Genomic DNA, 12,948 nt, shown 5'->3' with positions numbered 1-12,948 from the left:
GCCTCATTGCTTAGACCACACAGCCACCCAGCACATGGAGAGAGACAGGGGGAGGGGCAGACACAGCTTAGAACAGTGGCAGAGGGAACTCAGAGCAACTGCACTTGCCCTACTTCTGCAGGTGGCTTGTTTCCAGGCCTTGGTGACCCCCGGCAGAGCAGGGGGCACAGACCACAGGCCCTGGCTCCCCAGCACAGTGCATCAGCTGGATCCTCAGCACGTAGTGGTACTCCTCAGAGGGCAAAGGAAAGCAAAGCAGCGGGTAGCAGAATGGTGTGAGGAGCTGGGCAATGAGGAGCAGAACCACCTTGTTCGGAGAGTTTATTGCAAGTTCCCAGAAGCACTGCATGCCCCAGGCAGTGAGCAGGTGGTGGGATTGTCTTCACGGTAAAGCCTCCTTCAGCAGGACGAGATGTGGGAACAGTTTGGAAGGGAGGAGAAGGCCCCAGCAGGAGCAGTGCCCAGCTGCCCCCAGCCACCATGTGAACTGTGCTTTCCTAGCAAGGGGCAGCTGGCTCAGAGCCTGCCCAGGGCTGTGTGCGTGCGGGGGCTGCGGGGTATAGGGGAAGTGGTCCCTTCCCAGGAGGGAAGCAGCTGCATCTCCAGACAGGGAGGAGGCGAGACAGGAAGCCACAAGCAAGGAGGCGGCTGCAGCAGGGGCATAACTTCTCACCCAGCAAAGATAGCTTCTTCACCCCAACCCTGGGCCCCCCACACCCACTTGCAGGCAGCCCCATCATCCACCCTGTCCAGCTGGGCACCATCCTGCAGGGCTTGGGGCCGGGGGAGCCCCACCAGCTGCAGGAGTGAGTGGTTTCATGGTGCAGGGAGCCCAGGCACAGCGGAGCAGCAGTAAGGACGGGCTGTGCAGGAGCTGCCGGGTGGTGAGGGCAGCTGGGATGCCAGGCACTGCCTCCACAGCTCCTAGTAAGGCTCGTTCTTAATGAAGCGGCTGAACATGGTGAAGGCAGAGAGGGGCCGGTCTGTGGGCACCATGTGGCCAGCTCCCTGTGGGGAAACAGGCAGCAGCAGGTCAGTGCCAGCCGTGGAGCTGCTGCAGCCCTGCAAACACCTGCAGCACAGCCGACACCACCCAGTCTGACGGCAGCACTGGTGCCCAGGCGTGCCTACCTCTCTCCGCAGAGCCCCTCAGCCCTACCTTCACAGTGAGGAAGGCGATGTTGGTGAATTCCTTCACGAAGCCCCCAATCTGGTTCTCGCCTCCTTCAGTGTAGAGCCAGGGCCGGCGAGCCACCTGCACCTGGGACCAGTGGCAGCACCCTCAGTGCCTCGGCTACCCGTGGCAGGCAGGCACCCCTGCCCACCCCCTCACCAGCTGCAGCACACAGCCGGCTGCACAGCCCAGAGCTGGGGACCGGCCTGACCCCGGCCCTGCCCTGCCCATTTACCTTCTGGCACAGGGAGTCCACAAACCACTCATCCCCAAGGAAGTTGCAGGCCATATCGACATCCCCATTGTACACCAGGATCCGGTATTTCTGCAGAGCAGAAAGAGGGTGAGCATCTCACAGGGATGCAGCCCCAGCCAGGCACGAGGCCGGTTTGGCACAGCCAGTCCCAGGGTCCGGTAGGCTCCCCAGCACGCACCGTGGCTCCAAGCAGCTTCAGGTACTGGTCGTTCATCTGCATGTACAGGCGCTTGTAGCTGCGGTTCACCTCAAAGCTGTGGAGGCGTTGGCATCAGGTGGCTGCTCACACTCACAGCAGCCCCTCCCTACACCCAGAGCTTGCTCACCTGCACACCTGCCACTCCGGAGCATCGGGGGAGATGTGGAGAGCCTTCCTCACCTCTGGGGAGTTCAGATATGTGCTGAGGGCTGTGGAGTTGGTGCAGGGCGGGTCCATCCGGACCTTCTTTCGGGCTACTGGCATCCGGAACAGGTTCTGGGAAAGAGTTGAGAGTCCCTGCCACAGCAGCACCTGGTGCTGCCCCACAGGACCATCCGCTCTGTCCCCTCCTGCCCACAAGCACCACTGCCAGCTGGGCAGAAAACACTCACAGCCCAGTGGCACAGGTGCCCAGGCTCACCTGCCGCCAGGAGAACCTCATCGGCATCCGGATGAAGGAGTTGCCCAGGTCATGTGTGATGAGATAGCCACCCTCATACCTGCAGCCAGAACGAACACAGGGACAGGCTAGGAACAAGGGCTCACGGCCCTCCCTGAGTGAGCCCTCGATGGCAGCCAGACACAGTCCGCCTGTCCCCAGTGCCCAGCCCACTGCGTCCCTCTGCCAGCCGGGACCCACAAGCTGCAAACCAAAGCGAGCCAGTGCCCAGAGACCTGCCCTCCCTGGGGCCACCCTCACCTCATGCTCCCAGGGACACCGCCATCACACGGGGCGTAGAGGTTGTAGATGTTGAGGCCTGACTCCTCTACAATATGAATCATCTCCTCCATCTGCAACAAGCCGCAAGGAGAGTTTGGGGCTCAGCAGGACACTCAAGGGACTGTGGGCATATCCAGCGCCAGGTGGGTGGGTGCTGGTCACAGACACTGGCACTGGGCATGTGCCTGGGGGCTCCAGTTCCCCTCACCTTGAGTGTGCAGTTCAAGTTGGAGTTGTCGTGGAAGTTGCACTTCCCTTGGGAGCAGCAGAAGGCCTGCAACTCTCTCCACAGCCTGTAGGCAGAGAGCAGGGGACTTGGACTGCACTGCCCACATAGCAACACTGACACAAAGCCAGCAGCCGTGGCTGCAGCTGCATGGCACACAGCTCTGCCCAGTGTCCCGTGCATCCCACAAACCAACGTGCCCAGGGGAGCTGCCCAGGATGAGGGGCCACCTCCACAGCCCAGCTGCTGGCCCGCATCAGGTGAGGAGCTTCCCTTGTCCCACACACCACTGACCCAGCCAGCCCTGTCCCTGGCCACGCGCCCATCCTTCTCGCACAGAGACAGTGCGCCTAGCAGTAGCACTCCCCCTCCTCTTACTCAGTCCCCAGCAGACCATGGTAATAGGCAAAGTAAACCAGGGAGTTGTCGTTAATCTCATAGGATGAGAGGCCATTTCCCACAGCGATTCCCTGCAAGGCAAGAAGAAAACAACTCTGTTGTGTTCCAGCTCCCCACAGGGCAGCTGCAGCGACAGCAGCATCAGACAGGAAGCAGATGTGGCACTGTTTACTCCGCAGAGGGAACAGGAAGGGTCAGGGGTGCCTGAGAATACTCCCCTCACCCCACCCAGCAGAGACGGACACGTCCACCAGCAGCCACTGCCAGCACCCCAGGAGATGAAAGGCTGTGGGGCCAGACCTACCCTATGCTCCTGACTCAGTCCCCACCCCGGTACCACTCAAGAGCCACAGTGAGGCCATACCAAGCCTTCTGCTCCCCAGCTCAGGCTGGGCCAGCGGCAGAGCCCAGCCGCTCACCTTCAAGTTGAGGCTGGGGTCCTGCATCACCCACTCCGCTAGTGTGGGGATGTAGACCCCACCATAGCTCTCCCCCGTGAGGAAGAGATCATTCTTGGAGTACTCTGGGAAGAGCCGGAGGAAATCCTTCAGCGCCAGGTAGTTGTTGCGAGCAACCTGCAGGTAGGAGGAGTGGGGTCAGGCAGCAAGGCAGGACCCCCGCGCCACAGCTGGGGCAGGCAGGAGGCAGGTCCCTCCCAGCAGCATGGGTCACTCGCCTCAGTGTCGTTCGTGGCATACTTCTTGTCCTCGGCATATGAGAAGCCGACGCCGGGGGGGGACTCCAGGTAGAGCATATTGGCAATCTGCAGGGACAGCAGAGGAGCTGGAGATTCGGGGGGGTGGCCTCACCCCAGCTAGCGAGGCAGCGGGCTGCCGGCCTTGCCAGTGGCAGCACCCACGGGTGCCCGGCCTGCACTGGCAGGGCTGCATTCCTGCCCTGCTCCACAGCAGCTTTAGAGAAGGGTGTGTTCGATGAGGGGGCCGTGGCTCAGCTCCATGGAGAGGGCAGGAGGAACTGGCTCGGAGCCACCCTCTCCCCACAGCCCTGGAGTACTGCAGCGCCTGTGCCCATACCTTGTTCCAGGCATAGTCGTTATACTTCAGCGTGACCCCGTCGGGCTGGATCTGGGGAAGCAGAAGGCGCTGACCGATGGGCACAACCGGGCTGGCCCCAGCGGGACAGCTCGTGCCACACAGCCTGACAGCCCCCGGTGGCCCTGGGCTGGCCGTGTTTACTGACCAGGAAGGGGCCGTGCTCCTTCAGGAAGCCCTCCATGGAGCTGCAGCCGGGACCCCCGTTCAGCCACAGCACCAGGGGGCTGCTCTGGGGGTTGCTCTGGGCCTCCACAAACCTGAGGACACATGGCCGTCAGCATCCGGCCAGGCCCCCGCCCCCGCCGCTCGGGGGGGGCAGCCCGGCCCCGGTACCGGCGGGCCCCCACGTACCAGTAGTGCAGATGCTGGCCTGGCCCGGCGCAGAGGTAGCCCGAGAAGTGCCGGAAGGAGGGCTGCTTGGCCAGCCCCGGCAGGAACGTCACCTCGTGGCCCCGGGGGGCGGCCCGGCTCAGCCCCAGCCCCAGCAGCAGCAGCACGGACAGCGGCACCGGCCCCATCTGCGGAGCGGGAGGGGAGGTCGAGGCGCTGCTGACCGGGAATGGCCTGGCCGCCCCGTCCCGTCCCCCCCCGCTAACCCCGGCCGCTCCCGGCGCAGCTCCCGGCGCCGACGGTCCCGGTGGGCACATGACACCCGCCCATATGACCTCCGCTGCTCACGTGATCGGGGCGGGGCCTCGCGGCGGCCAATCAACACCCAAGAGGGCGGCGGGGCCGCGCGCGCACGTGAGAGCCGCCCTGCCCCGCCCCGCCCCCCTCGGGGTCCCGCGGGACCCCCCACGGCGGGACCCCCCACGGCGGGACCCCCCACGTGGGAGCCCTCGGCCCTCGGCCCCCCGCGAGCACGACGGTGGCAGCTGGCACCAGGGGTCCGGTGTCCCGGTGGGCACAGCTGGGTGCCACCGCCCATCACCGGGTGCCACCGCCCATCACCGGGCACTGCTGGGCATCACTGGGTACAGCTGGGTGCCACTGGGCATCACGAGGTACAGCCGGGTGCTACCGACTACCGCCAGGCACTGCCAGGCATCACCAGGTACAGCTGAGTGCCACCAAGCATCACCGGGCACCACCGGGCACTGCTGGGCATCACTGGGTACAGCCAGGTGCTACCGAGTACTGCTGGGCATCACCGTGTACAGCTGAGTGCCACCAAGCATCAGCGGGTACTGCCGGGCACTGCCAGGTGTCACTGGTTACAGCTGGGTGCCACCAGGTACTGCCTGGCACTGCCGGGCAGGCATCGTGTGGAGTGCCTGTGGCCCGGGAAGGCGGTAGGGCCCGGCTGTGGGTCCCCCCCACGCTCCCCTGCGGCACTAGGACCCCTCCACGCCAAGCCGGCTGTCACTGCGTTGAAGGTCCGTCACTGCCTCACAGCAGCTGTGACAGGGACAGATAAAAATAGCGGTGGCGGCGATGGCTGCCCAGTGCCGCCTCGCTGTGTGCTTCCACCACGTCCATGGCACCAACGTCCGCCTGAATGCCTCACGCACGCGGGCCACGCGGGTGGAGAGCTTCGCCAACGGGCTCTGCTTCAGCCAGGAGCCACTGGCACCCGGGCAGATCTTCCTGGTGGAGATTGAGGAGAAGGAGCTGGGCTGGTGCGGGCACCTGCGTGTGGGGCTGACGGCCCACGACCCCCAAAGCCTGGAGGTTGTGCCCGAGTACTCGCTGCCAGACCTGGTCAACATGGGGGACACCTGGGTGTTTGCCATCACCCGGAGCCACAACCGCGTCATGGTGGATGGGGAGGAGGTGCGGGCACGGGGTCCCCCCTGGGAGCCCTTTCTGCTGATCGAGCAGGTGAGGATCCCCCGCGACACGCTGGTGGGCCGCAGCAGGCCTGGGCGTTACAGCCACATCCTGGATGACCTGTACAAGACGAATGCGTTGCCTGCGACCGCCCGGCGCAGCCGGATTGGTGTGCTGTATGCTCCGCAGCCCGATGGCACCGCCGACATGCACATCGTCATCAATGGAGAGGACATGGGGCCGAGCGCCAGGCACCTGCCCACCAGCCGCCCACTCTACGCCGTGGTTGACGTCTTTGCCTCCACCAAGAGCGTCCGGGTCATCCCAGTGGAATACGGCTGTAGGTACCTGCCCCCTCCCTGGGGCATGTCCTGGAGCCGGCGCGGGCAGGGGCTCAGGTTGGGTCACCCCATAGTCCCCAACAGTGGGAGCATCAGAGCATGCCACAGGGTAGAGGGACATGGGGCAGAGGCCACAGGAGAGCCCCCAGGCCCTGCAGAGCATGGGCAAGACCCCACACAGTCACTGGCAGGCAGCATCTGCCAAAAGCTCTGCTGCCTGCTGCTGTGCCGGGGCTGGGGGAGAGCGCCCACCAGCCCCCAGCAGCGACAGTCCGGGCAGAGTCCAGCCCTTCCTGAGCAGAGTGATGGGGGTCAGTGCCCTGCGCTGCCCCGGACCGGAGGCTGCGGGACTGCAGAGCCGCACTCCTGCAGCCCCGCACTCATCCCCAGCCAGACGCCCCTCACCGAAGCCCAGCGCTGGCACTCATGGGGCTGCTTCTCGGGGGGCTGGTGAGCCCCCACCATGCCCAGCCTCACCCCACGGGCACACAGCCACCTGGAGCCCAGTGACGACCTGCCTTGGCATCAAAACATGCGGCTGTGCCCTGCTGCCCCCCCCAGCACACATGCCATGCCCCCACATGTGCCACGTGCCCCGGCTGCGGGGTGTCCTGGGCAGGCAAGCTGTGATGCCATCGGAGGTTGGGCAATATCTGGCATCCCTCGGCTGGCTGGGGAGGGGCCAGGAAAGCCTGTGCTGGTTGCTGGCTCTTGTGAGGAGTCAGGTCAGTAAGTGCTAATTAGCACCATAATGGAAAAATCAGCCGAGGATCCAGTGAGATGAGAGCCAGGAGAGCTAGTGCCTGGGTGCTGGCCACCCCCATCCACAGCTTCTCTTACTGGTGCAAAGTTCAGCTGCTTCTGTCTCAAGGCTGAAATCTGGGATTCTTCCTGCCAGCTGTGAGCTGGATTACCCGAACAGCGATGTTACACATGCCCGCCTACCCGGTCTCCCTGCCCCAGCAGCGTGCCAAGGGCAACCGGCCAGAGCCTGCTGCAGGAGGCCGCTGAGCTGCCTTGGGGGGCCTGTCTTCACCACTCACCAGGGACTCGCGCTGGAACACGTACCTCTGGGAAAGCTGCTCCCTCCCACCGCGGCCACGGGTCCCGCAAGCACTGCAGCTGGCACAGGCACCGCTGCAGAGATGCAGTCTGGCTTCCTCCCCTCGGCTAAGATTGCAGGAGCTCTGGTTTCTGCAACACTTCCGTAGGGTTTAAAAATCAGTCCCAGTGCGGCTCTGTCCCTGGCTGGGGTCTGGATAGCAAAGTGAAAAACAGAAGTAGCAGCTGAGCTGCTGGTGACGGGCAACGCAGCAAAGGGGGCAGCGTGCAGGAAAGGCAAAGGGCATCTGCTGCCTGTCACCCAGCACTCGGCACAATGCAGCCCTGCGCGGCTGAGGCAGATAAGCACTCCAGCCAGCCAAAACTAGCCCCAAGGTCGGAGCAGGCTAGGCACGGTGTGGTCGGGCTTGAAAGAGCTCTGCCCTGCCCAGTGCCAGTGAGAGCCCCTGGACGGGTGAAACAGCTGGGCCCCACCTGTGGCTCCACTCTGGCCCAGCACGATGCCCTAGGGTGTTCTCTGGTTTGGCTCTTGGACAGCGATTGAACCAAGGCCCAGAGGCTGCACCTGAGTCACCTCTCATTTAAAATCTGAGAAAAGAACCAGCCGCAGCTAATTGCACCCACGCTGCTGAGCTACCGAGGGTTCCGGAAATAGGAGTCCCATGGGGGCATGTGTCATAGGAGCAGGAACTGGGTAAGGGCCCGCGCAGGTGGCCATGGGAACGGCTCAGAAGATGATTGTTTCAAAGGCATTGCAGGAGCCTGGCACTGGCACCAGTAGAAGCAGACCAAGGGAATGGGATGAAAGGAGAGCTCAGTGTGGGCACGTGGGACCCTGGGGAGTCGCTCAACAGCCCCCAGATGGAAAACAATGCAAACCAGCCATGTTAACGCATAGCTTGGTCACATAACTGTCCTCCCAACCTTCCTCTGAGTTAATGGGAAAAGCTTCACCACCCAGGGCCCTCAAGCTCCTGCCCCAGCCTGAGCAGCCTGGCACCGGCTCTTCTACACAGCCACCTTGAGCTCAGGGCAAAGAAAGCTCACACACTGGCTGCCCTAAAACATGGTGCCTCCAGGCCCATCTCCTCCACACCCCTCTGCTCTCAGCCTTGCTAGCAACTCGGCCAGCTCAGTGGCTTCTTTCTGTTTTCTTCCAGTTCCCTCCCTGCAGACCCTCTGCCGGCTGGTCATCCAGAAGCACATTGTCCACCGCCTGGCCATCGACGGCCTGGACCTGCCCCCACCACTGAAGAGCTTCTGCAAACACGAGTGAGGTGTTGAGGGTGCTGCCCCAGGCCACCCCCAATACCAACAGCCCCACTGGGCTTCCCCAGGCAGGATCCACACCCTCAGCTGTCCCCTTGACCCCAGCACGTGCTGCTGCAGGGCTGACGTGAGAGCATGGGCAGTGTGTTGGAGGAACTTTCCTCCATGCAGATGGGTGCAGTAGGGCCAGCGTGCAGCGCAGGTCAGCATGAGCAATAAAGTACTTCCAGCCAGAAAGAGAACACGCTGTGGGGGGTGCTGGCACACGGAGCAACACAGGGGAGCAAGGATGGCTGGGCGACCCGCAATGCGCATGCTGCCATCAGGGCTGTGCTAACTCCTGGCACTGCCCACAGCAGGTGCTAGTGGAACCGTGGGGCCCACAGAGCCCCCACAGCCAGGACACCCAGCCCCACTGGCAGGATTGGCACCCCGAAACACAAGGCTTCAATACAAGCCTACCACCAGGCCTGTCCTCAATGGGGCAAGGCCTGAACTGAACAGCTCTGGGGGCTAGTGTGCTGCTTGGCTCCTGTCTGGGGAAAAAAAGGCATGGCTTTGTGGTTTTTTTAGTCTCCAGCCAAGGGAATTTTCTTCCCCTTCTGTGTCAAGGTATTTTGTCTGGCTGCAGGGGGTTCTTCAGCGGAGCTGCCTTCCAGTAAGGTGGGAAGAGTCTTCTCAAAGGAGGGCTCAGGGAGCCAAGGCCCCCTGTGCTTCAGCAGCCACTCATGGGAGTAGTTCCCCCTCCAGCAAGGGACAATGCTGGGCTCACGAGCCTGTGAGCATGGCCCTCAACCCTGCTGGGCTCAGGACCCGTCTGTAGCCTGACAGTGAAGCTGGGATCGCCCGGGTGGAGCAGAGCAAAGGCCAGGTGGAGTGTGGGAGGGCCCAGCATGACATTCACACAGAGGGTAAATTACAGCCATATGCTTGTCCCAGCCTGGCAGTTTTGCTCTTGGGAAAGATGTTTACCCCAAGACCAGGGATGAGTTATTTCCTGTGTTCCTAGTGGGGAGGGGGATGGGGCAGACTCCGCAGGGAAATGTGCGGCACCCAAGGAGCTGCGCTGGCAGCAGCCACTGCTCAGGCACATGCCTGTGGCTATGGAGCCGGTCATGGTGAGCCAGCGCGGGATCCAGCTATCCCACCTTGCTGGCTGAGGAAGAGGGCCCAGCATTCCCTAGCTCCACGAGCCAGCACCAGACTTTCCTCCAGACCCCTCATCCTCTGGCTGGTGGGGATGGCAGCTGGTGTTCCCACAGTGCCTGTGCCAGGCTGGGAGGGAAGGCAGGGTCAGAGCTGCACAGAGCAAGAGGCAGAGAGAAAAGCCCTCTGAAAATGAGAGGGGTGCCACCAGTGCCAGAATGAAAGATGGCAAGGAGTCTGGCAGGCAGAGCCTTCCAGGCCTCTTTGACAGCACAGCTGAGGGGTGAAACAAGCAGCTCCAAGTTTACAGAAAGGAGAAGGGTGTTTTAGGAAACATGATGCTACATTTAGTTAGATTTGATAGTATCAGATAATGTAACAAAACCGTAGATCAAGAGGAAATCCCCCAACCTTGCAACAGTCCTCCTCCTGCAACGGGCTGACTCTACCGAAACCAAAAATGTTAAGGAAGGAAGCACTGATCAGAGAAAACAGAGAAAACAAACCATTTGTGACTGAACCACAGCGATAGAGGTTGGTCTCCGACATGCACCTGCCATGTCCGCAGCCTGCCGTGTCCCAACACAATGGGCACTGGCATTGCTTTTGCTTGTGAGGGGTGACAAGGGGCTGACCCATCAGAGAGCACCTGAGGGCCAGGGCTTGTTTGCTCTTCCCCACATTTTTCCTCCCCCACCCCATTTGTTTAAAGCCTTTGCTCCCCACCTCATCACAGCTTTATTTGGCACTACTGTGACCCGCAGCATCCCTCCAGCCTCCCCCAGCACACAAGCTGTTGACAAGGGAGGGCGGGTTCCCCTTTCTGAGGAATGGAGAGCAGCTGCCGTGACCAGACAAACAACTCTGCTTCAGAGCATGAGCTGCGCTGCTGGCAGCAGAGATTGCCACCCCCCCGGACCTGCTGCCTCCCAACAAGCAGGCTCACTCCACTACCTGGAGGGTGCTACAGTAAGAAAAGACCACCAAGAAGCCCTGTTCAAAGCCCTGTCCAAAGCACCGCCTGGTCTCACAGTGTGAGCGAGCCCCACCGTCCTGTCCGCAGGGAGGAGCGGCTGCAGCTGGCACAGAAACAGACACAGCTCCCAAGCAATACAAGGCCAATTTATTGGCTTTGTTGCACAACACATCACAGCTGGATGCTGGAAGGACCTGCAGGCACTGGCCACGCATCAAGTAATTTTGTCACATGTTATACCATCACCTCCCACGCTGCACCACCCCTGGTTGGCTCCCAGCCACACCTCCTATTAGCCAGGTCAGCAGCTGGTCACATCCAGCATGATCAGGAGTTTGCAATCTGGTTTCTCAGCTGTCCCATGCAAAAGGCAACACTCATTTGGCAGATAAAGGACCCAAGCTGCCCCTTCTATGCCAACCCTCAAGGGAGTGATAGGCTAAGGGGAATAAAGGTGGAAGCCAAGACACTGGTGGAGTGATGAACATGCCTCCTGCACATCTGCTGCCCAGCTGCTCCCAAGGATCCGCACACGAAGCAGCCCGCTTGGGTCCCACTTGGTGTTAGAGCTTCACCTCGATGTAGGGCCCAATCCAGCTGTCAGCCAGCTCCCGGAGGATCCTGTACCTGTGCTCAAACTCCTCCCCGCTGCAGTGGGCGAGAACCCGGCTGATCTCTGCCGTGAGGAATGACACCACCAGGGATTTATCCAAAGACTCATTCCAGGAGCTCTTCAGGACCTCCAAGAGGCCATCAGCACCATATTGCTCAGCCTGATGGGCATCACATCCCTTCTGCCACTGTCTGTTGAGCATCTCCGGCTGCAGGGTCTTCCTGTCCGAATCCAGCATGGCCAAGATGTGCCGGCAGGGCAGCTGGAAGACCTGGTTGAAATGGCAAGTGCAGCTGCTCAGGCCTTTCAGGTCCACCCTGTGGGCATCCTCCAGGACCTGTACGCTGAGAGCATCCTCCCCAGTGCCTATCAGCTGCACGGACTTCTGAACCACTGCAAACTCGCTCAGGCACAGCCTGGCAGCGGGCTCCGTGCAAATATCCCTCAATGACTGCTCAATGTGTTCTTCAGTCCTTCGGTTAATCTCGTCCTTGCTGTCACCCTCTGGGTTTTCCATTGCCTCCAGTTTAGCCACAGGAGATGAAGGACCTAATGAGAACTGAGGGCTTGCAGGCTTACCTTGGAAGAAGAGAGCCTGGGGGGTTTCAGGCTGATGATGAAGAGCTGCTGGTGGACTGTGAACAATCACAGGACTCTTAGCTGCTGTGAGAGACTCTGGCACCGGCCACTGCTGCTGAGCTGTTGCTGTGGTGGCAGAAGCCTGGACAGAGCTCCGAGACTGCTTACGCTGGCATGCTGGAGGGGCAAGAGGCAAACTCCTGGCAGGCAAACTTTGGGGAGCTGCCTGAGCAGCACAGTGATCAGGATGGGGAGCAGAGCAAATCACAGCATTAGGAGCACTCTTAGAAACACACTTTTGGTAGTACTGGGCTAAGGAGGTGATGCAGCTCTCCAAAGAGAGCCCACTGCTGAAAATCTGGCTCAGTCCCTGGGTGACAATCTCCAGGTCCTTAAAGTAGTTACTGCTCTGCCCCCAAGTCCTCTCCTTGTGCGTGGCCCAGATCTCATCATTGAGAAGCCAGTGAACATGGAGCTGAGACAGCAAGTCTGGTGTCATGAGGTCTCTCAGAAGGGCGTGCATCTTTCTGCGGCTGCTCTCGGTGGCTGCATGCATGGTGTCACCCAGGGCAGCCAGGATCAGGTGCTCGGTGCAGCCCTCCAAGGCCAGCCGCTGGATCTGGTGCTGCAGGTCCTTGCAGAGGTGGAAGATGGAGAGCTGCACCTCTGCTGCTGGGAAGGCCTGGGCAAGCACAGACGGCTGGGGCAGCCCAGGGCCCATCAGGAGGAGCTGGGTTTCAGCCCAGGCTGGATTGAAGGCCCTGAACGCCCCGTACATGCGCGCCAGGCCTCCCACCGACTCGTTCTGCGGGACAGCAAGATGCACCACCCTGGCCATGCCGCCGTGCAGCTCCGGGGCCGGCCCGGCCACCAGGAAGACATAGAGCGCGCGGCCCGCCGGCCCACCGGCCCGGTGCACCAGCAGTACCCGGGGGAAGCGGGCGAAGACGCTAGCCATGGCAGCGCTCTGGAAGCTGACGGAGGCCATGCGGCCGCCCGCCCCCGGCTCGTAGGCCACCAAGGAGCCGCGGTCCGGGCCCGGCGGGGCCTGTGCCATCGCCTGCCCTGCCGGGGCCGCGAACGCTGCGCCGCCGCTACCGGGAGGGGGGGATATCCCGGCATGCCCCGCTCCGCCGCCGCCTCCGGGGAGCGCATCCCGGCG

At 62.0% G+C, this 12,948-nt stretch overlaps 2 protein-coding genes across 4 annotated transcripts; both read right to left on the bottom strand.

Moving 5' to 3' along the window:
• Window positions 1-306: 306 nt before the first annotated feature.
• Window positions 307-7,833, bottom strand: CTSA (cathepsin A). 3 transcript variants are annotated; one of them, XM_055722058.1, is made up of 18 exons: window positions 7,678-7,833; window positions 7,210-7,396; window positions 5,729-5,920; window positions 5,542-5,617; window positions 4,382-4,548; window positions 4,176-4,287; window positions 4,010-4,060; window positions 3,652-3,738; window positions 3,395-3,550; window positions 2,955-3,046; window positions 2,559-2,643; window positions 2,330-2,421; window positions 2,051-2,129; window positions 1,757-1,905; window positions 1,609-1,684; window positions 1,410-1,499; window positions 1,160-1,261; window positions 307-1,008 (listed from the first exon to the last, which is right to left on the bottom strand). In XM_055722058.1, exons 3-18 carry the CDS (start codon window positions 5,785-5,787, stop codon window positions 925-927), a joined length of 1,557 nt encoding a protein of 518 aa, XP_055578033.1. In that variant the 5' UTR covers window positions 5,788-5,920; window positions 7,210-7,396; window positions 7,678-7,833; the 3' UTR covers window positions 307-924. The 3 variants fall into 3 exon arrangements, with proteins under 3 accessions (XP_055578033.1, XP_055578035.1, XP_055578034.1); XM_055722060.1 differs by lacking the exons at window positions 5,542-5,617; window positions 5,729-5,920 and having other exon boundaries at window positions 7,678-7,832; XM_055722059.1 differs by lacking the exons at window positions 5,542-5,617; window positions 5,729-5,920; window positions 7,210-7,396; window positions 7,678-7,833 and adding an exon at window positions 4,627-4,776.
• A 2,888-nt stretch (window positions 7,834-10,721) lies between these two features.
• On the bottom strand, window positions 10,722-12,853 carry ZSWIM1 (zinc finger SWIM-type containing 1). Its single transcript, XM_055722057.1, has one exon. It carries the CDS (start codon window positions 12,841-12,843, stop codon window positions 11,158-11,160), a length of 1,686 nt encoding a protein of 561 aa, XP_055578032.1. The 5' UTR covers window positions 12,844-12,853; the 3' UTR covers window positions 10,722-11,157.
• Between the last annotated feature and the right edge of the window lie 95 nt (window positions 12,854-12,948).

The sequence above is a fragment of the Falco cherrug genome, chromosome 10, assembly GCF_023634085.1.
Source record: "Falco cherrug isolate bFalChe1 chromosome 10, bFalChe1.pri, whole genome shotgun sequence".
Lineage (NCBI taxonomy): Eukaryota > Metazoa > Chordata > Aves > Falconiformes > Falconidae > Falco > Falco cherrug.
This window is presented reverse-complemented; position numbering and strand designations above follow the sequence as displayed.

Coding starts and splice junctions, on each gene's coding strand:
- CTSA (XM_055722058.1), bottom strand. CDS start 5,787: ATGACGCGGTTGTGGCTCCGGGTGATGGCAAACACCCAGGTGTCCCCC. Junction 2,422..2,558: donor ACTTGAACTGCACACTCAAG/GTGAGGGGAACT, acceptor GGCTTGTTGCAG/ATGGAGGAGATGATTCATAT. Junction 1,685..1,756: donor CCGGAGTGGCAGGTGTGCAG/GTGAGCAAGCTC, acceptor ACGCCTCCACAG/CTTTGAGGTGAACCGCAGCT.
- ZSWIM1 (XM_055722057.1), bottom strand. CDS start 12,843: ATGGCACAGGCCCCGCCGGGCCCGGACCGCGGCTCCTTGGTGGCCTAC.